This window comes from Homarus americanus, unplaced genomic scaffold (assembly GCF_018991925.1).
Source record: "Homarus americanus isolate GMGI-L3 unplaced genomic scaffold, GMGI_Hamer_2.0 scaffold32583, whole genome shotgun sequence".
Taxonomy (NCBI): Eukaryota; Metazoa; Arthropoda; class Malacostraca; order Decapoda; family Nephropidae; genus Homarus; species Homarus americanus.
Window position 1 is genome coordinate 24,221,965 of NW_024713129.1, and position 27,435 is coordinate 24,249,399.

General features: G+C 38.9%; 1 protein-coding gene across 1 annotated transcript in view; it reads left to right on the forward strand.

Moving 5' to 3' along the window:
* Window positions 1-27,435, forward strand: part of LOC121869551 (protein MON2 homolog) — a gene marked incomplete in the record, with an annotated part of 157,970 nt that overhangs the window by 78,096 nt on the left and 52,439 nt on the right. Inside the window, 4 exon segments of the mRNA XM_042370941.1 lie at window positions 15,849-15,993; window positions 16,452-16,573; window positions 22,974-23,105; window positions 26,507-26,641. Coding sequence (XP_042226875.1) covers window positions 15,849-15,993; window positions 16,452-16,573; window positions 22,974-23,105; window positions 26,507-26,641 — 534 coding nt within the window.

Sequence of the window (27,435 nt, forward strand, 5' to 3'; positions counted from 1 at the left end):
CCACAGCAGAGTTTAAAGGATCATGTCTCCCAAAACTAGGGTTGGAAAATACCGATTATTGAGTTCCTCCATGATATTACTTTGATGAGTATCCCCAGTTAAGTTTTAGACTCAGGACTACAAAATGTTTTCTTCAGGTGATACTCTGGCACCCCTTACCTACCAGCTAGTGGGGACTATTTCATGTTTGTTGTTTACTGTGACACAAACTCTGGCCATGCAAACTGTAGAGAAATCCTTTAATTAAGCTTGTCTGATCTCATCTGAGGTTCAACATCAGATAGTTATGCATTTTCTTATTCCTACAGCTAAACTTCTCAATTAGAGCTTGGACCCAGAATTGTAAGATGGAAGTTTCAAGTGATACCTCTTGTTTATCAGATGGAAGAGCAGTAGAGGTCACATCTAGCCCAAGTTCCAGTAGAGATCAGATAGTCTTGATTAACACACCAGTGCACCTTGACTCAATATCCAAGTCTATTTTTAGTCTTGTCCAATTAGCACCGATACCATTCTCATATCCCTCGGAAGAAAAACAAATAGAGTAATTATAGTTAGATACGTGAAATTTTGGCGAGTCACTTCTTGCACCATTTTCTCATGGTAATCCAACACTAATTAGATATATCACAACTCCTAGAGTGAGGCTTGTGCACACCAGAATTTACTGCACACTTTCCCTTGAAATTTTCTCTCATTGTCCCTCTCACACACTCCATTGTGCAGCAATATTCACCTGTAAAGTATATACAGTATTAGTTTTTAAAAAATGGTTATTTAGTTTGTTTTTCAATGTTTCACTGAATCAAACTTGTAACTGTTGTTTGTGTGTGACCTGCTGGGGAAGGATTTTTTAATCTAAAATTGCTTACAGTCTAAAACCACCTTAACATACCTATACATTTAGATATACTAACCAATGGAATAAAAAAACTTTAATAAATTTAAAAGTCCTTTAATGACTAAAACTAAACATTTGGGAAAAATTCCCAATACGTGTATTCCCTTGTTTTTCCAATTGATCATCCTTATTATTACTCATATCCAATTTCTGATTTTGCCAATGTGAAGCTTAAAAATGCCTGTTTTTTTGTTGTACGCAGTAACACCTTCAGTATGCCCATAAAATTTGCTGAAGTATAGGTCTCAAAATACTCACGAATGGCCAAATTAGTATTTTCTCAATTTAACGAACTAATTCGTGCCACTCCTGTTCCGTAAATCAAAATTTCCGTTAAGTCGAGCTTTCCGTTATGTTTGTTCGATTTACCGAAATGTTTCACTAAATCGAGCGTGATTCTATTAAGTTCTGCACCAAACGCGCCACGTGTCGCCTGGTGTGTCGGGTTTGTTTTCATCCGCTCAGTCTGTGTCCTGCCGCCACCGTGTGTGTTGTTCACTGCTACCTCTCGGTCAACTAACTCCACTGTAGCACCTCAACTTTCGTCTTTATTTAAGACATCTTCAAAAGCAACTGAATTTACAGTGATGGAATGTCAGTTCACCCTTTCTTGGGTGGGGGATAAGTGGGTCTCATGACCTGAAGATGTCTTGAATAAAGACGAAAGCTAAAGTATTTTTAGGGAGAATATGATAAGTACAGTTATATATGAGCAATGTTGTATCCCTTCAACATTACTTTACATAACATTTTAAAATATGGAGTGAGACAGCAGAAAGGTGTGAGTGAATAGAGAGATGGAGTGGAAAGGAGTGGTAACATGCACATTGTTCCCAAGCGATAAGCTCCTCAACAGCTGATCTTTTAATTTGCCTCCATGCAGTCACACAACAAGACCCTCACTGGATGCTTGTTGTCAATTCAACACACCCTCCAACACCACCAACACACACCCTCCAACACCACCAACACACACCCTCCAACACCACCAACACACACCCTCCAATACCACCAACACACACCCTCCAACACCACCAACACACCCTCCAACACCACCAACACACACCCTCCAACACCAACTCACCTCCAACACCACCAACACACCCTCCAACACCACCAACACACCCTCCTTTCCACCCATGCCTCCAACACCACCAAAACACACCGTTCAACTTTTATTATTATATATTTTCATTGATCAGCCTCTTATGGTGTATGTCTGATCATTGATTATAAGAAAATTTTACTATACGTACTATAGAAAAATACAGTACATTATCAGAATTTGCATAAAAATTAAATGACAAGCTGAATAATAAGGTAAAAATAAGTATTTTACTGTATATATTAGGCATGGGTAACCTTTCCTCAGTCATGGGCTGCATTATGATTTAAGTATTTTTTTCTGCTGGCCAACCCACCAAAATTTATATCCTTCCTAACCCAAAAGTAATGTTAATATGGTATTAATACGGACAGTGAAACAGTTTATCGTCACGTCCACCTTACGATTTTCAATTTTTAATCATAGTCTTTTTCCCATTTATGAAACAAATTCATCCAAATTTTTAAAATTAAAATGTTAGTGTTTCTTGGCATTTAACAGGAGAGGAGTGAAGCCGTCTGCGAATACTTTGATTTTTCCTACAGTTACAGCATAATTCCTATGAGATGCACCTACCAGAATAATGTCAATTTTAATCTTGGCGCATAAGGAACTAATTGAAATAACCTAGAGACACGACGATTTGTTTTACAACAGTAATATCTTCGGTAGCCAGAATTGAAATTTGCTGTGAATTTTTCAGGAAAATTCTCTGAATTCGGGGTTTGGAAACAAATTCCGAGGTTGAAAATCACGTGCATTTTCTGAAAATTCCAAGAAAATTTTTGAAAAATCTTAAAAATTTTTTGTTTCTGGGTCTAGGAATAAATTTTCAGGGCATTCCAAAAGATTGCATCATGCTCCAACCCATCCCCACTTGCCAGATGCGTGGGTGGCCCAGCTGCTTGGATCGCTTTGTTCATATTTTGCTGTCATTGTAGAAGGTTGTTTCCTCACAAGCTGCTGTGTTTTGTGTACAATTTGTGTTGTGCAGTACTGTACATTATTGTACCAGAACAAAGTCAGCCAAGAATTCAGTGGTAAAGCAGTGTTAAGAATGTAAGAAGTGATTACAGTTACATATTCTATACTGTGCATTCAGTAAGTAGGAAACACTGGAGCACTTACCATTTGTCTTTATTCAAGACATCTTCAGGTCATGAAACCCACTAATCCTCCACCCGACAATGGGCGACCTGATATTGCATCAGGTCAGGTCAGTAACATGACCTACTAATCTCCCACCCAACCTCCATTGCAAGTGTTAAGATGTGATTACAGTTAAGCATTACAGTCAGCTGAGTGAACAGTGTCTGCTGATGAGTACAGTATACAGTATACAGAATAATAGTACAGTACTATACTGTACATTATTTTGTTGACAGTAGCCAGGTTAGACTCGTCACTATAATCACCAGGTTACTGGTGTTTGTTACGGTTGGTTTTCATCTCATATTTTTGGGTATATATACTTTACTTTCTTCATTTATTTTTTCTCAGTTACATGCACTCACCATCCTACATACATAGTGTGAAAAAAGTAAAAGAAATAATTGTCCTAAGGGTAAACACATAAAAGGAATATACATTTCTTTGCACACAAGTTAGCTGTCTCACTGGGGGAGCAGGAAGAGGCAGGACGTGTGGAGGGGAGGGGGGGGGCGTTGTTAGGGAATCGGTGTAAATACAGTATTTATCTAACCAAATTTGTAGATAAAGTATTCAGGATTATTTTGGGTAAAAAATGGTGTCTTAAGTAAATTAGAACTGATTTTTTTTTATATAAATGAATGGAATCTCTGTCATGTGTCAAAATATTTTGTGTAAGGATATCATATTGGAAACATCTCAGAGAATTTATTCAGGATCATTATGGTATCAAATTCATCTCTAACACAATTGGAAGTTTATAACAAATGCTGTGAGGAAGGGAGGGAGAAGGGGGAGGGTCCATTGGAGGGTAAATGTGACCGTGCCGCTCCCCCTCCCCCACAAGGGTCGCCTCGATGATTGTTTGACACCAACTACTGTACTGACTCATTCATGATACAATATTGTTTATTTGTTTTCATTGATTAGTAAAGGTACATTCCTGTAATAATCTGTACATATTACTACCTGTACCCTTCATATATAATACAGTACTGTATACTGTAGTACTATGTATAAACAGTACCTCATAGGTTAAAAATAATGTAGTTCAAAGACCCATTAGCTGAAACAATTGGTGCAGAGCACTTCCTGGGATGAGAGATTTCCAGGTAACAAGACGATTTTCTCAAACCCAGAAAAATTCCTTACCGTATCCCCGGAACCTTTTCTGGTTGCTGGGAACAGTTTCAGAGTGTCTAAACTAGACCTCTTGTACAGACACACACTAGCCCACTTCCCCAGAATGTTTCTGGGTGCTGGAGATGTTTTCCTCGAGTCTAAACTAATGGAATCCGTAAAATTTTTTTTTACGGGGGATAGCCCACCAGGGCACAGGTCATCGACTCACAGCAGGGCCTAGGGTAGCGAAAAACAAGATTAAAAATAAATTAAAAATAGAAAAGAAAAATACAGTATTACCCCGCCTACTTGGCGGTTTTCCATACTTAGCGTTTTTATCATATCTGGTGCCTGTGAAACAGACTTTCACTTAACGAGGATTTTTTTTCCACATATCTTGCGGTGAGTGTCCCGGCTCGAGGCAGCTATTTTAGATTTGCCCCACCCGCCACCTGCCTGACTGCCTGTTTTAGCTCACTTAAAATTCATACAAATTACCCGGCCAGAATATAATTTACATTGCAAATTCTTATAATTTGGTGATCATTTTGAATACGGTTTTACCCCGCCCTACTTGGCAGTTTTCATAACGTATTTTTCGCATATCACCTTGATGCCAAGCTTCAGACTTTCACTGCGCGGATTTTTTTCCACATATCTTAGCGGTGAGTGTCCGAGACGCTATTTTTAGATTTGCCCCACCCGCCACCCTGCCTGACTGCCTGTTTTAGCTCATAAAATTCATACAAATTACCAGGACAGAATATAATTTACATTGCTGGAATTCTTATAATTTGGTGATCATTTTGAATATAAACATCATATATTTTGCTTTAAACTTACAATTTTTAGATAAAATTTTTCTCTAGGTAACTATGGTATCTTTTGTGCAAAATATATGACATTTATATTCAAAATATTCCTGGTCTTACAAGGAATCCAGCAATGTCAATTATATTATCCTAACTTTAGTTTGAGGTATTATTTATTAAAATTTAGTGGTTATCCCACACATCTCCTTGGGGCGGTTGGTGGGGGGTGGGGGGGAGGGAGGGACCGACCGACCATCTGTTACCCTGTGAAGAATTATTATTTTTTTTTATTAACTGAAGATATTTGTTTTCGCTCATAAAATTCATACAAATTACCCGGTCAGAATATAATTTACATTGCTGGAATTCTTATAATTTGGTGATCATTTTGAATATAAACATCATAGATTTTGCTTTAAACTTACAATTTTTAGATAAAAATTTTTCTCTAGGTAACTATGGTATCTTTTGTGCAAAATATATGACATTTATATTCAAAATATTCCTGGTCTTACAAGGAATCCAGCAATGTCAATTATATTATCCTAACTTTAATCTGAGGTATTATTTAATACTAAATGTTAAAAACTCTGGAAAGGAGGATTGGTGGGGGGTGGGGGGAAGGGTTGGAAGAGGGGGGGAGGCAAGGTGGGGTACTTTGATTGACAGATAGTGTAGTGAAGATTATTTTTTTTTTTATTAACTGAAGATATTTGTTTTAGCTCATAAAATTCATACAAATTACCCGGTCAGAATATAATTTACATTGCTGGAATTCTTATAATTTGGTGATCATTTTGAATATAAACATCATATATTTTGCTTTAAACTTACAATTTTTAGATAAAAATTTTTCTCTAGGTAACTATGGTATCTTTTGTCCAAATTATATGACATTTATATTCAAAATATTCCTGGTCTTACAAGGAATCCAGCAATGTCAATTATATTTTCCTAACTTTAGTTTGAGGTTATCCCACACATCTCCTTGGGACGGTTGGTGGGGGGTGGGGGGGGGAGGGAGGGACCGACCGACCATCTGTTAGCCGGCTGTGTAGTGTGAGAGGGGGAGGGAGTTGAGTCCATTATTTGAATGGACATTAACTTGGCGACTGTATTTCTCTATTTCTCTTAAGTATTAATTGTGTGCATGTACCATCATAAAATTAAGATGTTATTTTTACTACAACATAGTATGTGCCTTCAAAAAGTGGAGTTTGGGGGTCGGGCCGGTTTCTATTGGAATTAATCCCATATGTTCTGTTGTTCACTTAGCGGACCCTCTGGGTTCTATTGACCGCGTTAAGTGGGGTACAACTGTATAATTTCTTTACTATAATAATCCAAATAGTTTATCTAAAAAAAAGGATATGGTCGTGAATGAAGTTGTGTTTTACAGCAAAGACTGTTATTTTCCACTCCCATAGAACTATGGGGGATTAGTGGGTCTTATGACCTAAAGATGTCTTGAATAAACATGAAACCTAAAGTAATTTTAGAGAGATAAGTACAGATATAAATATAAATGAGCAAAGTTGTTTCCCTTCAACTTTAGTTACATAACATTTTAAAATATGGAGTGAGAAAGCAGAAAGGTTTGGGTGATTAGAGAGATGAAGTGGAAATGAGTGTTGCCAAGTGCTCCTCAACAGCTGATACTTAACTCGCTACCATGCAGTCACACACGCAGATGTGTCTTAATTCCCTTGCTGGGGGTGTGTGAGTGATGTTAGAATGTGCGTGCATGTTGTTAAAATCTGCTCAAATTTTGTTAGACATACCATTTTTTATCAAAATAATCCTGAATTCTTTATCTAAAAGTTTGGTTAAATAAATATATTAAAAAACAAAAGCTCTATATGATACGGGCGTGATAGAGCTGTGTTACTTTTATCCTCTTCGCCACTGATCAGCTCTTTAGTCGCATGGGTGATCGGTCACGTCTCTGTTACACACTGTTGGCAAGTGTTCTTGTGTACTGTATATATTGTACTCCGGCAGATCCTGTCATTTTAGCCTAGAATAGGCAGACACTTCACTAAATTGACTGTAATACATAACTAATCATGTCTTAACACTTGTAGTGGAGGTTGGGTGGGAGATTATTGGGTCATGTTACTAACCTGACCTGATGCAATGTCAGGTCACCCATTGTTGGATGGGGGATTAGTGAGTCTCAGGACCTGAAGATGTCTTGAATGACATTTATTTACCTATGAGGTATATACATAGTACTGTACTGTATTGTATATGAAGGGTACAGGTATTAATAAGTACAGATTGTTACAGTAATGTATCTATACTAATTAATGAAGAACAAATAAACAATATTGTATCATGAATGAGTCAGTACAGTAGACAAACAGAGGCGACCCTTTGGGGGAGGGGGTGGCGCAGTCACTTTTATCCCTAAACGGACACTTCTTCCTATTCCTAATGCACAACAAACGTTATAATCTATACTGTATTTGTGTTAAAGAGATGAATTTATTACCATAATGATCCTCTTTGAGACATTTCCAATATCATATACTTAAATGACAAGCTGAGTTAGAAGGAAAAAAGTATTTTACTGTTTGTAAAATATTATAAGACAATAGTTTAGTAGTGCTGTTAATGTGTGTGCTGTGTAAGTGTCTTGGCATGTCACCTCACCACCTGACTCCTCAACAAACTCTTCATCAACTTCTTCAAATCCTACAATGTACTTGGCAAGCTCAAAACACACACACAATCACACATGCATGCACACACACACACACACACACACACACATGCATGCATGTACTCATGTACGTACACTGCTGGGACTAAGTCCGTGAATCCCGTAAAACTGTTGACTCACTCGGGCCACAATTTATGCCACACACTATTCAGGCAACTTTCTGAAACCTCTTCCCATGCCTTGCCAGTGTTGTCAATTGCATGAAGAATGTTGAAGCTGCGCCAATATTCTCGGATCGTTGGTTTATTTTCCCCGTCTGTAACCTTGAGCAGCTGGGCCAGGGTACAGCGTAAATAATATGCCTTGAATGCGGCGATGACGCCTTGGTCCAAAGGCTGCATCAGTGCTGTCGTGCTGGGAGGCAGGAATACAACTTGTACACTGTCACGCAGGTCGTCGAGCTGGAGCATTGTCAACGATCAGAAGAATTTTTAAGTTAAGGTTCTCGTTGGCACAGTATTCCTTCATTACTGGGACGGCATAGGCGTTTAACCACTGGCTAAATATGGCACAGGTTATCCATACCTTCTTGTTTGCCTTGTAGATCACAGGAAGGTGATCCTTATAGTGATCTTTTAGGGCCCGTGGGTTGGCAGCGTTCACGCCAAGCAGCAGTGTCAAGCGGTCTTTTGCCGCTTTAAAACTTGGTGCTCTTCTCTCCTCCTTGGAGATATAGGTCCTCTCAGGCATCCTCTTCCAAAAGAGACCAGTCTCATCCACATTGAAGACTTACTTCGATGAGTAGCCTCCTTCCTGGATAATCTGCTTGAATTCTGGCGGGAATGTCTCGGCAGCAACTATATCTGAACTGGCAGCTTCACCAGTCATCTTAATATTGTGAAAGTTATAACGATGTTTAAATCGTTGAAACCATCCTCCGCTGGCCGTAAAGGTCTCTTCCTTCGATCCTTCACCCTCTGTTTCCTTCATGTCATCAAACTAGGATCTGGCCTTATGCTGGATAACCATAAGGCTCACAGGCGTATTGCGTTGATTCTGGTCTTCCATCCACATTGCCACCAGCATCTTTTCCACCTTCTCTATCACAGTGCTTCTAGTACGAGTTGTCGCCAAGAACAATAGTGGGAACCCCATCATGGAGGTCGTGAAGAACCTGGGGGTCCAGAGAATCACTCTTGAAATGAACATTGACTACACGAAGGGTCCGGTCACCAAGAGTTAGGGAGACAGAAAGTAATTCAGACGGGGGTCCATGTGAGTCAGGTGAAGGGAGACGAACAGATGGAATGGTGTTATGCACAAGGGTGAGGAGGCCACGAGCCTGCCCACGGTACCGAGGCAGGGTGTAAACAGTATAGCCAGAGAGGCGGAGTGGAGTAACATCGTCTGTGATGGTTTCCTGAAGTAGAGCGACAGCTACTTGATGGGAGAGCTTAAACTGGGTGAGGTCTGTCCGGCGAGGTCTAAGTCCCTGGATGTTCCATTGTAAGAAGAGGAGGGAACGGCTTCCGGTGTGAGATGAGTCGGTGGGGCTAGACAGGGCTCCAGAGGAGGTACCAAATTCTGTTGAGAAAAATGGAGAGGGAGGAGTGGGAGAGTTAGGGATGGATCCTCCATCTCGGGAGATGGAAGGAGGCGGGTCATCAGGGCTTGCAAAGTGTGCCCCTGTTGGGTCAAGGTGTCCAGAATGAGTTGTTGTTGCCTCTGCAATGTCGCAATTGTTTTCACAAACAAGTCGAGTTGGGCAGAGAAAAGGTTGATTTGCCTGGAGTGGCGATCCAGACGGAGAGTGATTGTTTCCATAGAACCAACTTGGTGTACCTGTACAGGAGCTGGAGGTGGCGGCGAGGATTGGCGAGGGCCCGACTGGGCATGTGGTGGTGGTAGCGACGGAGAGGGACTGTGAGGAATCAGGTGAGTAAGAGGTGGTGGTGCTGGTGCTGGTGAGAGACAGCGAGGGTCCGGGTGGGCAGGAGGTGGTGGTGACTGTGTGGCAGGGCCGGCAACGACCTTGTTCCATGAACTGTAGGAAGAGGGAGGGAGGGGAGAAAGGATGGGTGGTAGGGGTGGTTGGAAGAGGCGATGGTGGATAGAAGTCTATGTTTGTCTTTGATACCCCCAAAATGTTCTACACTACGGAGGGTATACGCAAACACTTGTTATCTTGAAAATAGGTTCTTATTCTCGTATGGGAGATATACAGAGGAACAATAGACAGTGGGCTTCCATACCACAAGGACTGGTGATCTCCACTCTCTGTATCACTCCGCGCTGGCATGTACAGATGCCAGCATTCACAAGCCGAATACATAATATGTAAATATGATAATTCACATACATAACATGGTGCATAATAAATGGAAATATTACATAGGATTAATACATGTTCTGTAATACTTTATTATACATAATTAATAGATTAATATAAGAATACACAGCTTAAGGTACTACTTCGTGTCCATATTATACAAGAAGTGAGGTTTGGTTGACAGGGACTTCGTCAGGGCAAGTGCCAGGACGCTGTGGGCAATTGGCATTCCAGGCGTGGTGACTGCCATGGCAATTGACACACCGTGGAATAAATGGGATTTTGTTCTGAATTTTCGATTTGCATTCCACTGTTTCGTGAGGACCTGCACAGAAACCGCAGGCGACCATCCTCGTGCACTCCCAGGTGCGGTGTTTCCACGATTGGCAACGACCACAGATTTTCGGGGTTCCGATAAATCAGTCGAGAGGACAGTTGTGAATTGGTCCTACATTCACCTTCGGAGGGAGGGGGCCCACCCACCAGCCGATGAGTTCGTTGGATGGACGTTTGGAGACCGGGTTGATGCGGCGTTCCATGTCCAGTAGTTGTGGGAGAAGAGGGCGAAGATCGTCGATAGGGATCTCCCAGGGTACGTGGCGAACCACATTACCCAACGAAATGCTGACAGGTTTCTACGGTACGATGGTGGTGAACTTCAGCATCACACTCCTGAGGCAAGGAAAGCTCACCCTGAGTAAGGCAGGCGTACCATCTCGTCCATTTGTGTAGGTAACTAACATGTTTCATAGGACCTCGGCGGAATGAAGTGCAGAGTCCTGAAGTGGAAACGTGTGGGAAGAACCAGGTCTTCCGTGCTGAAGAGCAAGTCGAGAAAAAAGGCCAAGGGCAGCAATGTGATTTAACCCCAGGGAGACACAGGAATCCCTATGTCGCCAAATGGCTGAGGGTGATTGTTGAGCCACATGTAAGCTCATGCCGGGACCCCGATGACGGGAGAGAGTCACCCTCTACAACCCAGGCAGAATTAGAGGCCGTGGCCCTACTGGAGACCCTGACTACTGGGGTTCTGCTTCTTTGCTGTCTTCCAAGAAAGAAAGTCATCGGCATCACTGTCACCTATTTTGCTGTTTCCATGAGGCAGGAGCATTCTTGACTGTCATAGGGCGATTAGCAACAGTCTGAATTGGAGTTGTGTAGCGTCACTGCTTATGCACTATCACATTCTTGTCGCAAACTTGAAAACTTTGTCTGAAGGGACCGGGTGTTAGGACCAGATGTTTATCCCAAAAAATGACAGTCCATGACAAAAAAAAAAAAATTGATGCCACTGTGCTGATAACTGGGTTTTTTACTATGGTTGCCTCAGTCCGGCATTCTATGAGTTAGGAAACTCCCGTCGTCGAGCGATTTTAGTTTGTCAATGGAATGAATAAGCCAGCTTTTTTACTTATCTGAATTAACCAATATTACTACAGGAGTATTAAATTTTGCCCTCAGGCCCCAATGTGGGTCAGTGACCTATGCGGGTAGGCTAATTCATAAAAAAAAAGCGCGGGGAAATTAAGGTTTTGTTTACATCAAACTGATTCGGCTGCTCTCTCTCTCCGCTTGCTATACAAAATTACAACTTTATTTATTATATATATGAGCAGTAAATAGTGTTTGCTTTCCTTATTTCCTTATAAGTAAATAGCGATATGTTTTTCATATACTTCTGGCGCCAGTCTCACTTTTTTTTACCATTAATGGTTAGCACCATATATTTATTTTAAAATTTAATAACGTTAAATAACTATTACAGGTACTTCGGCAACCATATTAATTTTTTTTACATTAATTTTACTACAGCTAAAATCAGAGACCTTATTTTCTTTAGTTTATATATAGAATAATCAGTCACTGGTTTTAAACTGTATAAACAATATGACAGCGATGCAATATATCTCTAATATTCCACGTGTTATTAATAGATTATGTGTATTGTTCATTTTTACACAAACAGTAATTCCAAGTAAAACAAATTCCAAAGCATAATTAAAATATATATGAACATTCAAATAAGTGTATTTCATATTCTTATGTAAAGTAATGGCATGATATGTAAACTTTAGTATACTTGCATCTGTGATCTCTCTTTTTTTCTTTACCATTATAAATTTAGCTACTTCCTGTTGTTCATTTATTAACGTTAAATAACGTACTTAAAACAACCATATTCGAATTTGATTTTACTACAACTACAGCCAAGGTCTTATTTTTCTTGATTTTATATATAGGGTAATTGATGCTGGCTGTAATCCAAAAAGCAAAACAATGTTTTGTATCATTTCCTCATATGTTGTTTTGTATTCTCAATAACCCAGTAATGAATTGTATTGCTCATTTTGCACACATAAAGATTAATTCAATAAAAAAGACATTCAGTAATAAACAATAATGAATCTTTTGTACATAAGAGAAATGACGCTGTTTACACGATTATGCACTTCGTCTGCACTTTGGCGGGCCGTTCAAACCCGTCGAAATTCAAGTTTCCGCCGTCAAAATTTTTATTTATTTATTTTTTTGTGCGTTCCAATAAAATACGTTAAGAATTAAAAACTCGCGAAATTTGAGGAGCTACTATACGACATTTAACCCTTCAATATGTCTTCAAAGAGACCATGATGCAGAGAAAGTGATGCTAGTGCTTCCAAGCATAAGCACAAGTCACTATATATCCAGGAAAAGGGTGAATTTCCATGGTCCGGCACCGGTCAGTTCCCGAGGTTGCCGGACTAGAGAGGTACAACCCGTAGTTGTCTGCACAGGCTGGGATTAGTAGACTCGCTGAATTCGTCAGAAATACGACTTTTAAGGAGCAGTCTCTTACAGCGTTTGTTGACACTACACACGCATGCGCGTTCCCTCGATCAGTTGTCTAAGTGCAAAAGTAACCAAATTGAGCCGTCATGTATTAATTAATTTTAAAATAGAAATTATAAAGTAAAATGTTATAAGACAATGATTTAGTAGTGTTGTTAATGTGTGTGTTGTGTAAGTGTCTTGGCATGTTACCTCACCACCTGACTCGTCACCTCACCACCTGACTCAATCACCTCACCACCTGACTCGTCACCTCACCACCTGACTCGTCACCTCACCACCTGACTCGTCACCTCACCACCTGACTCGTCACCTCACCACCTGACTCGTCACCTCACCACCTGACTCGTCACCTCACCACCTGACTCATCACCTCACCACCTGACTCATCACCTCACCACCTGACTCGTCACCTCACCACCTGACTCGTCACCTCACCACCTGACTCATCACCTCACCACCTGACTCCTCACCTCACCACCTGACTCCTCACCTCACCCTTCACCACATTAGCGCAGCTCGGAGTTACATTGATTTATTACTGTATTATTTGACTTTTTTAGTATTGTTTGTACATTTAAAGAAATATTTATGTTTGCACAGTACAGTAATTATAAATAGGCCCAGAACAGAAAAATTCAGCCTTGCCCAAGCAGTTAGTCTTCCCACCCACGCACCAACCATGTGAGGATGCGGGTAAATATGGTGCAATCTTTAATAATGCTGGGAACCTTTGTCCCCAGACCCAGAGCAGAAAGGTTTGGAGTGATTTTCTCCCCGTTTTCTGAGACTTCCCGGTAATTACTTTACATCATTACTATTCATTGTTTTTATACATTTAGTACATTCGCCGTAGGCTGAAGTAGGTTTTACTGTCTGAGGTGTCTCCGTAGTGTGTGAGCATATTAACGTAATTAATCTTGATTAAGCTAACTAGTTCACTAAATCGAGCAAAAAGTAATGGAAAAAAATGCCTTCCGCTAAATCACGAGTTCGTTGTATCAGAGTCCATTAAATCAAGAGTATATGTGCCATTTGCTGATCAGGGAGTGGGGGGGGGTACTTCTTTCATATTTAAAAAAAAAATTATATTTTTTGTTATTTTAAGTACATACAAATAGAGTAACACTCACCATTCCATGCTGGCTGTTTGTGTAGAGCCTGTTCCTCTGTTCCCTGCCACTGATGAATATCATGATGAATATGATGAATGATGATGATGGTGAAAGCTGGGGAGTTAGTTACAAGTGCTCTCCACCTGCCTTGGAAAACGAGGCAGGAGAGGGCAAGAGGAGGTCGGGGCTGGGGACGGCAGGCCGCGAACATGCTGCAAACTTTAAGAGCACCCGAAGACATTCTTGGGTACATCTTGGGTGTCATCCCGGAATAATCAAAGGCCGCATATTAAAAATCCATGAATTGTAAGGGCATGCTGTATTGTGTTTACTGTTTGTTAGGTAAAATACAAGTTGTTTGTGTTGAGAAGTATATTGCATAACTTCACATCATCAAAATTATAATTTGTATTTATTTTTTATTGTTTTATGTGAAAGAGCAACCAACTAGCCTTGTGTGTGGGAGGGGATGATGTTACAGATACGGCAGTATGCGAGTGTTAAAGGATTTCTGCATAACTAGATTTGGTGAGGTCACTTCCCATCTAGACTGTACAGTATTGAAGAGCAGTGTCTGATGTGTGGTAGAAGAGGAATGTTACCACAGGCTAGAAATATTAACACTTGACCATTTCACTATTTTGGTTTTATAAATCCTTACACATTTGGACAGTGCATAGCAAAAGATAACAACTGTAAAGTGTGGTTGCTAGGTTTAATGTAATTGTTGCGGACAGGTGCAGGGTGAAGGGGACAAACAATCGCTTGAAATGGTTGCTTTCTTGCGAGTAAGCGACTTATGTGGCATACAGTATTAATACTGGCATCTTTTAAAGTACAGTAATGCATTTCTTGGTCTTGTTATTGCTATACATTCTTTTATCATCCTCTGTCTTAGGTGGGTAATAGGAGAAGTTTTATTGCCAAGAGCTCTAGGAACACATACCTAGTAAGGATTATAAGTGTTTTTACACTACAGGCAGTCCCCGACTAATGACAGGGATGAGTTCCTGGACCCTGATCGTAAGTTGATTTGTTAGTAAGTTAGAACAGAGTTAATTCCACCGTCCAGGTTAGACTAAAAGCCATAAAAAACAACAGTAATATCCCATTACAAATAATGTAAATACAGGTGCTCCCCGACTTACGAAGGGGTTAGGGACCCAAATCCAGGTCGTAAGTCCGAATGGTCGTAAGTCCGACAAAAAAAAAAAAAAAAAAATATTTAAATAAAAAATCTACAATGAAATACAGTACAGTGAAAGTAATAAATAATGAGGAATGGATACTGTGTGACTGCACACTTACCTTTAATGTAGTCAGCTGAATGCACATGGGACCCCCATAATTTTCTAATTATACATGGAGACTACATTAACTGGAAACGTTTCGGTATAGAAAATGCGTGTGTCATTTGAAATAGAAAAAGAAAAAAAAATTGAAAAAAAAAATGGTCACAACTGCTGCGGTCGTAAGTCCCGATGGTCGTAAGTCCCGACGGTCGTAAGTCCAAGCAGTCGTAAGTCGGGGACTACCTGTACTGGAAATAAACTGATGTTAAACAATATAGAGTAATGAAAATAATATAAAAAATGGGATTTTAATTACATATTTTTGCGATGAATGTACTGTACTGTATTGGGATCCCGTTCGTAAGTGTGGGTGTTCTTAAAGTCGTATGGTCGTAACTCGGGAACTGCCTGTACAAATAATTGTATATTTTTGTGTATTGAATAAGATTGTAAATTTTGAAGCAAGTAGGATTAGTGTTAATACATCTATGTTGGAAGGATGCTGAGGTTTTTTTGTTTTGTTTTTCAGTGGAACATCTCAGACTATTTTTACCAGAACCAGGAAAAGCTTCGTGCCTCCCTTACATCAGATAATCAGGTGTTTCCAGACTTCCCAGGAGTTCCCAACATGCCTCCTTTTGACAAACTGTGGATGTGTCTCTATGCCAGACTAGGTATGTAAAAATATTATCAATAAAGTTACTTCATCATTCAGGAACTTATGTTGGTTATAAACTCTGGGGGTAACTGATATGTAAATTGCCTTCCTTCAAAAATTTTATTTCTACTATTGTTCTTATTGAACCGTCTTTTTCAGATCTGCATGTCTTTAGGAATCATTGTAATTTGCTGCAGTGCTCCTTTCAGTAACTCCCACCATGCCAGCAAGTGGACTCTTTTCTTTTTCTCCATCTATATATCATTATATGTTGTCTTGCTCCACTACCAAGTGCATCAGCAGACAATATGCATATTTTTTATTTTATTCAGTGTACCAGCAGTCAACTTTGTGATACTGGAATTCCTACATGCTTTACTCTCCATTACTCTTAAGTGAGACTTTGAGTTAACACATAATTTTCAGCATATTTGAGTAGAAAGATGAATGTATATACTATACCTGTGCCTGCAGGTGACTTGTGTGTGGACTCGAGACCTGCAGTTCGCAAGTCAGCAGGCCAGACACTTTTCTCCACCATTGCCGCCCACGGTGCTCTGCTTCATAATCAAACTTGGCAGGCAGTCTTGTGGCAGGTGAGAGAGGGGTGTCATTTTCACTGTAAAATATACAGTAATTTTTTTTTATATAAATGTTATCTCAAAGATTTTTTTTTTTGGGGGGGGGGGAGGAAGGGAGTTATTAATGTTTTCTTTTCTTCTACATTCTTATACACTTTATAGTGTATGTAGTGGTCTGTTGCCTAAAATATTTGGTAATTTATGAGAGCCCTCACAACAAACCCTGGAACTCAGGTGCAGGAAACAGGTTGCCTGCATGAAATAAAACAGGTGCAGGAAACAAAACAGTATAATCAACAGTAATGCAAAAGGTTATACGATATAAAGATTTATCATTTTATATTATCTTTTATAAGTACATTATACATACATAATGGATCATTAATTTAACAGTATAAGAGCCAAGCCAGAACATGTGAAGCATAACTCTCAGGACTTGTGTCTCACTTCACTGTTGCCACTGGTTGTACTGTGTCATGTTTGTTTCCTTGTAAACAATTTTCACCTCTGGGTGCCAGGCTCTGAACCCTGACCACCACGATTGGTAGTCAGGCAGCTTATCCACATGACCACGATGAGCTTTAAAGCTGCCTGGCTACCAATCGTGGTGGTCCGGGTGCAGAACCTGCCACCCAAAGGTGAAAGCTGTTTACATTGATTTACCTGTGTAGATTACGTACACGTTCTTATTTGTTTCTTTTTGTTGCCAGTTATGGACCTCCTCAGTCACATCATAGTTTCATAATATTGGAAGCCTTGGATTCAGAATTTAGTTTAGGACAGTAGCTAATAAAATAGCAATAAGAATTAAAACCATTTAACCATGGAAAGATTGGATGCAAATCATTATTATGTGTTTGGAGGAAGAATGAAGTAAATGGATGGAGTTGAGGGCAGTTGTGTCAGTGACAGATGTGTGAATGTGGCCCAGTTTGTTCTGGCTAATGTTTTTAAAATTTGGCACCAAGCGTCTTTCTGAAGCAAAGGAGCATCTTAAAGGCTGATATGGGTAGTTGTATAAAATGTTTTTCAAATGATTCCCAGATATATTAAGGATGGAAACATTAAAATGACCATTGCTTAGCCCAACCTGCTGGATAGTGGGGGTGTACAGGCTGTTTCATAAGTTTCACACCATACTGTACAAAGTGCTTCGTAGGTCACACACCATACTGTACAAAGTGTTTCATAGGTCACACACCATACTGTACAGAGTGTTTCATAGGTCACACACCATACTGTACAAAGTGCTTCGTAGGTCACACACCATACTGTACAGAGTGTTTCATAGGCTGCACACCTTACTATACAGGGTGTCTCATAAGTTGCACACCTTACTGTACAGGGTGTCTCATAGGTTGCACACCATACTGTACAGGGTGTCTCATAAGTTGCACACCTTACTGTACAGGGTGTCTCATAGGTTGCACACCATACTGTACAGGGTGTCTCATAGGTTGCACACCTTACTGTACAGGGTGTCTCATAGGTTGCACACCTTACTATACAGGGTGTCTCATAGGTTGCACACCAAACTGTACAGGGTGTTTCTAGGTTGCACACCATACCAGGGATGTGATTTCTCCGTTTTTCCAGTTTTCGTTTTTTTTTCTTCATCGTTTTAGGCAACCCACGTGAATCTTGTAGATCCAATGCAATTTGTTTTTTTGTTTTTTATGGGAGGGGGGATGACCATGACAAGAGAAATGTTAGACAATAATTGACCCTCTAGGGTCAATGGGTAAGTTTACTGACTGCCGCTTGAGGACGATGAGCCAGTACACTGAGTATAGTGGCCACACTCTACATGCTCATGCATTACATCATATATTACTCTATTTCTCATTGACTGAGTATTGCTCGTTTTCCATTCATTCTTCGATTCTTAAGTATTTCATTGACCAAAGGTCAATGATGTCATACAATGCCATTATTAAAAGCATTATAATATGCCCCTCCACCCTATCAACTTGATCCACCCTCCCCTGATGCCACTGGGGGGGCTAAACATTTTTCAATACAGTTGTACCCCACTTAACGCGGTCAATTGAACCCAGAGGGTCCCGCGTTAAGTGAAATCCGCGTTAAGTGAACAACAGAACATATGGGATTAATTCCAATAGAAACCGGCCCGACCCCCAAACTCCACTTTTTGAAGGCACATACCTATGTTGTAGTAAAAATAACATCTTAATTTTATGATGGTACATGCACACAATTAATACTTAAGAGAAATAGAGAAATACAGTCGCCAAGTTAATGTCCATTCAAATAATGGACTCAACTCCCTCCCCCTCTCACACTACACTGCTTGGGGGAAAACCACAAAATTTTAATAAATAATACCTCAAACTAAAGTTAGGATAATACAATTGACATTGCTGGATTCCTTGTAAGACCAGGAATATTTTGAATATAAATGTCATATATTTTGCACAAAAGATAACATAGTTACCTAGAAAATTTTTTTATCTAAAATTTGTATGTTTAATGCAAAATATATGATGTTTATATTCAAAATGATCACCAAATTATAAGAATTCCAGCAATGTAAATTATATTCTGACCGGGTAATTTGTATGAATTTTATGAGCTAAAACAAATATCTTCAGTTAATAAAAAAAAAAATAATCTTCACGACACTATCTGTCAATCAAAGTACCCCACCTTGCCTCCCCCCCTCTTCCAACCGCGCGGTCAGTCCCAACCCTCCCCCCCACCCCCCACCAATCCTCCCTTCCAGAGTTTTTAACATTTAGTATTAAATAATACCTCAGATTAAAGTTAGGATAATATAATTGACATTGCTGGATTCCTTGTAAGACCAGGAATATTTTGAATATAAATGTCATATATTTTGCACAAAAGATAACATAGTTACTTAGAGAAAAAATTTTATCTAAAAATTGTATGTTTAATGCAAAATATATGATGTTTATATTCAAAATGATCACCAAATTATAAGAATTCCAGCAATGTAAATTATATTCTGGCCGGGTAATTTGTATGAATTTTATGAGCTAAAACAGGCAGTCAGGCAGGGTGGCGGGTGGGGCAAATCTAAAAATAGCGTCTCGAGCCGGACACTCACCGCGTATATGTGGAAAAAATCCGTGTTAAGTGAAAGTTCAGCTCTGGCGAGGCACCGCGTATATGATAAAACGCGTTAAGTGAAACCGCGTTAGGCGGGGTAATACTGTATAACTAATTTTCAATAATCATTTTTCACTTTCTGATGATCACAATTTATTGTATAACCTATGCCATATTTCTTAGTTATATAGGCAACTCAGTATTTGTTTACTATTTCTTTCAATATATCAACAAAGCAACTACCTGTGTGTATCATAGCTGGACGGCGTCTTATTTCACAATATCACTTCGTCGAGGATATTGTGAAATTAGAAGCTGTCCAGTGTAGATCAACAAAGATGATGTCTTCAATATTTAACAAACCCTGTGAAGAAAGGTTGGAGGAATTAGACTTGTTTTCATTAAAGAAGCGTCAACTCTGGGGTAGATTAATTGAATGTTTTATAATATTCAAAGGGTTCACCAACTTTGACCCAAACAAACTATTTATACTTGATGATAACTCTCGTACGAGAAGTAATGGAATGAAGCTAAGATGCCGGCAGGTACAATTAGACTCTACAAAATTTTTTTTCACTAATGACATTGTTAGAGAGTGGAATAAGCTTCCAGCTTCAGTTATTCAAAGCAATACGATTAACACTTTAAAAAAAACACCTCGATCGCTACCTCTCTAACATAGATATAATTGCTAATTTTTTTCACGAATGGATGTGAGGGTCTGTGTGGTCTGTGGTCTGTGTTTCTATGTAAATCTCTGTGCATCTCAACAGATTTGTCATACTTGTATATCTTCTTTCTTTGCTTGTAGGCACTTTCACCTGTTTCTCATTTTCTCGTAATGTGATTGACTCAAGTCATATTACGTCAGTCCTTGGTATTTTGGCCTAAGCCTTTGGTTCTAGTTTTATTTATAAAAAAATAGGTACACCCACTAAAAAATTATTCGGCACCCATGTCATATTGTATCACGCCGTTAGGGTGCTGAATAGTTTTTTAGTGGGTGTGCATGTATGTATCATGTATGTACAGTATGCATGTGTGTGTGTGTGTGCATACAAGTATCATGTACACCCACTAAAATATTATTCTGCACCCTTACGGCGTGATACAATATGACACGGATGGCGAATAATTTTTTAGTGGGTGTACAATTATTCTTGGCATTTTTAGGTTCATCATAATATTTAACATTAATTCTGAATTATTGCTACAAAATAATTCCAATCATAACTGGAAATTACTTGCAACTCATAAAAGGGACAGCACTCGGTACACAAATAGTTCTTGTATCTCATGATGACTCGTCTGGACTCTGTACTCCTACATCCGTACTAGGGAGGGGGAAGTGAAGACACACATTCTCATTCGTGGTTTGTCACTGGTAATACCTACGCTTGCCTTTGGTAGTTTTATAGATAAGCCTTTGCCCATTTAGTGATTTTCTTTCATCATACTCCTAACTTTATGCTATGGTTTGGTTTGATAATATTGAGATTATTTTTTTATTATAAACATCTGACTGCGGGAGCAAAAATCATCTGGAGTTAGCTAGATTCAAGGGAAATCAAGAAATACAGTGTAGTTCATGAAGTATTGTTTTTTTGTACATTATGGTGGAATCTTCCTTTAATGTGATGGGTGACAGTCTCCATGAAAAGTCTACCTACACAAGTACAGTAGTATTACGCGGTCAATTGAACCCACGGGGTACCGTGGAAAGTGAAAACCACGTAAAGTAAACAACAGAACATATGGGATTAATTCCAATAGAGACTGGCCCGACCCCCAAACTCCACTTTTTCAGACACAATACCTACGTTGTAGTAAAAATTACATCTTAATTTTATGATGGTATGCACACACAATTAATAATTAAGAGAAATATCAATAATATTAGTTTTTTTAACACTTACATGAGAAGAAAAGATGGCTGGGCACACAGGGATGGGGGGTTGGTTCCGAGGCAGAGGGCAGATTAATTATTGGCCCTCACCTGTATCACTTGTATCAATTGTATCACTATCCACCACATAGGCTTGCAGGGCCTCTTTGTCAAACCCCTCAAAGTCCATATACTGTAAGTCCATATCCTCACTATCACTGACTTGGGCCGGCTGTGGTGGGTGGCGGGTGAAGAACTCGGTAATGTTTTGATGACTGGGCGACCTTGTGCGCACCCTGCCCGCGTATATGAGTAGATGCACCGCGTAAAGTGGGCATTCCGGTTCTGGCGGGGTACCGTGTAAATGTGGAAACGCGTAAACCGAGGTATTACTGTATGTATGTTGTGTTGTCAATAGTAAGAGAAACAATTGAGACCCTGCAATTGTGTGTAAATGAGGCAGAAAGTCAGGTCAGCAACCTGGGACTTGGTCATAATTTTTGTGATGCCATATGATGCTATTGAAACCCCAGTTGCTGGTTCATTAGAGATACTGTATATCCCTTAGGTAAATATTAAATTTTGAATTCTCACAAAATATAGTGCAAAAAAAAAGCTTACCTCTTAATTCATCTTCTCTCAATAATGGTGCTCAATAAAAAATATTAAGCAAATTCAAGTTTAGTAACAACTAAAATTTGTAAAGGAATTATTAAGAATATATGTCATGGAAAATATTATTGCAATAAACATACATGTTTTATTTTTTGGTACTGTGTATTTTAGCTATTAGGTGCTCACAAAATGAGTAACATTGTGAGAAATTAAGTTAAATATGGTAAAAACTTCCTGGGTAGGTGGTTCCCAGACCCCCGAGCTCAAAAGTTTATTTTAATTTATTTTTTTATATTTTCAAGACCTAATCACATCCGTGCATACTGTACAGGGTGTCTCATAGATTGCACACCACACTGTACGGGGTGTCTCATAGGTCATACACCATACTGTACAGGGTGTCTCATAGATTGCACACCACACTGTACGGGGTGTCTCATAGGTCATACACCATACTGTACAGGGTATAGGAAAATATGTAAATCAACAAAGATGAGAGACATTCACACGAGAGGTAAGAGTGATGTACAGATGCTATATTGAACAGTTGCAAAAGAATTCAGTGAACTACATCTATATGTCAAGGTGTTGTTGATTAAATTTGTTTGTGTCTTTAGCATTTGGCTTTTTGTACATGAATATTAAACTGGCTCTTTCCTCCACTGTTAGTTTATCTCCCATCTTCATTGACTTCTTGTGATTCCATCTTCTGAAATAAATAAAAATAAATAAAAATATTAATATGCCGATGGTATGTAACCTATGAAACACCTTTTGGGTTATGTAATATACTGTAATAAATTGTATTTTATCTCTCCCAAGGTACTATTTCCATTACTCGACAAAGTGAGACAGTTGTCAGATTCTGCAAGTACCGACAAGGTGGACCAAGGAGGCAACATACTTATTCATCATTCTCGAAACACACAACAAAAGCAGTGGGCTGAGACACAGGTACTGTATAAGGTTGGCATGTTGGTACATACATATAATATAGACAGTCTCCCATTTATAAGAGTGTTTCATTCCTGAAAACCTTTCGTAAATAGGGTTCGGTTCCTCAGTCACAAGAAAACCTCCATATCATACCCCCTAAAACATGAAATCAGTTCATGAACAACAAAAAAACCTACCTAACGAATGATAATTAGTACACAACTACTGTAATTTACTACCTAACATTAAAAACATTAATAAACTGGTACTATCTAGATGAAAATATGCAGCTAAAACCTTTAAGGATAAACTAAATCAAAGTTTAATGCAACTGCATTTGCATAGATGCTGACTGTGTTACCCATGGCTGCCCTCAAAACTTGCCATAGCAACCCAGCCTGGCTAGGGATGCTTCCTCTCCTTACCCTTCGTATTGCTCCATCACCCACTTTCACACACACACAAATGTTTATTCCCTTTATGTTTTTGACCTTTTATAGTTATTTCTTTTACGTTTTTTGCACATTCTGTATGTAGGATTGTGTGCATGTAACTAAATAAAAAGAATATGAAGAAAGTTATGTTTATCTACCCAAAATTTTAATAACCATAATATCACTCCTACCTCAGCCTGGTAGAAAAAATGCATAACTTCTACCTGAACCTGATAGATAGAATTTTAGGGGGATGTGGCCACCACAGTCAACTCTCAGGGGTGTGTGATTTAAATTTTTGCTGGAACCCAAATTCGTATAAGAGATGGTAATTTAGGAAATTTGTTTGAGCGAATATTTGTACAACATCTCGAATGGTCATGCGAAGGATACTAACCTAGTTTTCCTGTGAACCATGATAACTAAATCACTACTGTATATGTATTTTGTTTTAGTTTAGCTGACCACTCTTAATACACTCACTAGGTACTGGTATGTACAGTATGGGAAGCCCTTCGAGGCCTGTGTCACCACCTTAGCTTCTTCCAGTGATGGGAAAATGATTGCAACTTAACTATTTTGTCTATGAATTGGGACCTGGGACAAAGTTTCTTTCTTCATAAATTTGTATTTTTGTAAACTGGATCTTTATAAATTGGGGACTGCCTATACACAAGGTTTCTGAACATTAATTATATTATAAATGTTTTCTTCCTGTTTTTATCATCTGATGCCCAGTTTTGTGTGATGACTTCCTTTCTTTAAGGTTGATTTTGTGTGGAATATTTCTTAAAATATCCAGTTTGTTTTTATGAGTTGTAAGTTTGGTGGAATACATTGATATCTCCGTTAGCAGGAACAATTAGTGCAGAGCACTTCCAGGAATGAGAGATTTCCGGGTAACAAGACAAATCTCTCAAAGCCGGAAAAAATCCCTCATCCCCAGAATTTTCCAGGTAACAGAAAAATTTTCTCGGAAGTTCCAGAAAGTGCACATTACATCATCTCTCAAAGTTGGAAAAGATCCCTCATCTCTGTAATTTTCTGGGTAATGGCAAAAAGTTCTTGGAAGTTTCAGAAATTGTGCATTACGTCATCTCTCAAACTCGGAAAATATCTCCCATCCCCGGAATTTTCCGGGTACCGGAAAATTTTCTTGTAATTTCCGTAAAATGTGGCCCCCCAAAAATCATTCCCAAAGCCGGAATTTTCCAGGAAATTCCGGCTTTGGGAACGATTTTCCGAGGAAATTTCATTTCCGGCTATCGGAGAGTTCTGGTTTAGAGGGATTCTGGCTAACGTAGATATTACTACTTCAAACATAGATACAGTAGTAAACCAGCTCATGTCAGCCAGAAACAGTGTGAAGGCGTGTAATACCCGGTACTTTAGACTGTTCCACATGTCTTTCTCAATAAAGGAAGTTATGAGGGAACAAAGTCTTCTATTTATTTTCCTGAAGCTCAGAACATTACTTAAAGGACCATTTATTCTTCATTGACCACATCACCATCATAGTCTTGCTCCTCTCCATGACCCAGAACCTTTTAAAGGCTGCAGTCATCAGCCAAGTGAGCCTTGGCGTCTGTTGCACTGTTTCTGTACTTCATCCCCTTGAGAGTTATGGTCTAATTTTGCCTTAAATAAATCAAGCATAGGTTATATTGTGTTTTCTCTTGTCTCCTGAAACCTCTCAAAAGCCTTATCATCAAAATCCTGATCACAGATATTGGACCTAATTTTATCTATTTTGAGTACAGTTTCCTGTATAACTCTGGTTCATGTATGTTAACTCTCATCATTTGCTTGCTTGGATGCTTCTTCACATTATGAAGCATATTTTACACAATATACAGTGTGTTCTTGAAGCTTGGATGCCTCTCTGCATGCTAATGTTATAATTTTCCCATAAATCTCTTTAGTTTTTAGTATTTTCTCACTTATCATAGCAGGGAAGGAGTGACTGTGAACAGATTATGTATGCAGTATTTTGTACAGGACCTTAATTTATTAAGTGGTGGAGTGGCAAATTGTGAATTGAAAATCAGATAGACTCTACAGGTAGTTCTGCTATAACGATAATTGTGTTCTTGTAAAATATCGTGTTATAGAAAATCGCGTAATAGAAATAACAGGGCTTATGGAGAAAATAGGGTTAGGTGCAGATTACTCGAAATCGAAAAAATTTAGTAGTTAGCCTAACACAAAGGATAGCACAGTCTAAATAAATGTTACATTCATATCTAATAATGAAATCATACAGTAAATTTAACACTTTACCTTGAAAAAATATGAATGTAACTTGATGGGGGAGAAGGGTGATTTTGAGGTTGATAACATCAGCTTCTCTTCAAGTGTTATATCCTTTCTTTTACGATAATCACCGGGAATTCTATCATCAGAACGCTTTTTGGAGATATTCTTCTTTACCATATTCACAGTTAATACCACAAAATTGGAGAAATAGTAAGCAAAAATCGCGTTATAGCAAACAAGCGTCGCGTTATACAAATATTGTTCCGAATTCATAAATCGCGTTAGAGCAAATTCGCGTTATCAAAACACGCGTTATAGCAGAACTCACTGTACTGTATTATATTTGTTGTGAAAACAGTCCTGACCAAATTGTAATTGAAATCATCAAGAAACAAAGCCATTTTAAAAAGTACTGATTCGTAATCTTGTGAGGCTTAATAAATATCTTGGGGGGGGGGGTAAATTTGTTTGATAAAATGGAAAAATTCAGTAATGAGTCAATGTGATGCAACATGTTCATCATCCTATTTTAGGAAACATTACAAGGGACACTGTAGGATAACTGGAAGGATTGACTGATGACGAGTGGTAATTATGGGTCAGATTTACAAGTTCTGTTGGTAAGTACAGTACAGTAGATAATTATTAAACAAGTATATGTGCATATAGGTTGTTTTAACTGATATCTCATTCAAAAAGTTTGGGCTGTAAAGGTAAATTTATTTATAGGTTCTGACGCTATCAGGTGTTGCTCGAGTGTTTAGTACAAAGCAGAAGATCCTCCAAGGTCTGGGGGACTTTCCTCGAGCATGGGCTCTTCTTCTGGATTTTATTCACACTGCTGCCCTCTCCAAAAGTAATGAAGTAAGTGTACCTTTCTTTTTGTGTACCTGGCTGTAGGTGAATTTCATTATCCTGTATATCTACCTGGCTGAAGACGAGAATATTTTGTAGTAGTCCCACATCACTTATCTAGTGTGTGTGTTGCATGAAATGTTGTGTGTTTCCCATTCGTAAGTGCCACTTCATCTGATCCAAAATCACTGAATGATGTGATGTAAAAGTTGACTATCAGGTCTTGAGAGTCTTATTGATAGGAGTTGTCACAATGTGTTTATGAAGTGAAGACACAAAAGATTTGGAAATAAGGTGATATATAGATGCTGACAAAGCCTAAAGCCTAGTGCAGTATGGGATGTTTTTTTGCTGCCCAGTCTATTTTCTATGCAATGCCCAGATTGTACAATCAGTTGCCTGCATCCATGAAACAGCCGACTTCTGTGGGGCCTTGAAAAATCCACTTAAGACCTTTTTTTTTTTTTTTTTTTTTTTTAAGTTTATGATCCTGAAGAAGGTAGTGATGGAGATTTACCGGGTTTAGGAAATGTTGCAACTTAAGGATATACAAACTGTCACTTTATGTGGATTTTTTTTCTCAGGTCCTTGACTGAGTAGTATTTCTAGCACTAGTGATTTATTTAGAAGAACTGCCACTTTTGAGAAAAAACTCCACCTGTTATTATTATTAGATAATATCTGAGTAAGAGGAACAGGAATAGGTACGGAAAGTATATTGGGGACAATGAAGAGACTAATTGAGAGAATATGTGTGTTAGAAGAATATATCTGGAGAAGTCTGCATGGGAATGGTTCGTTAT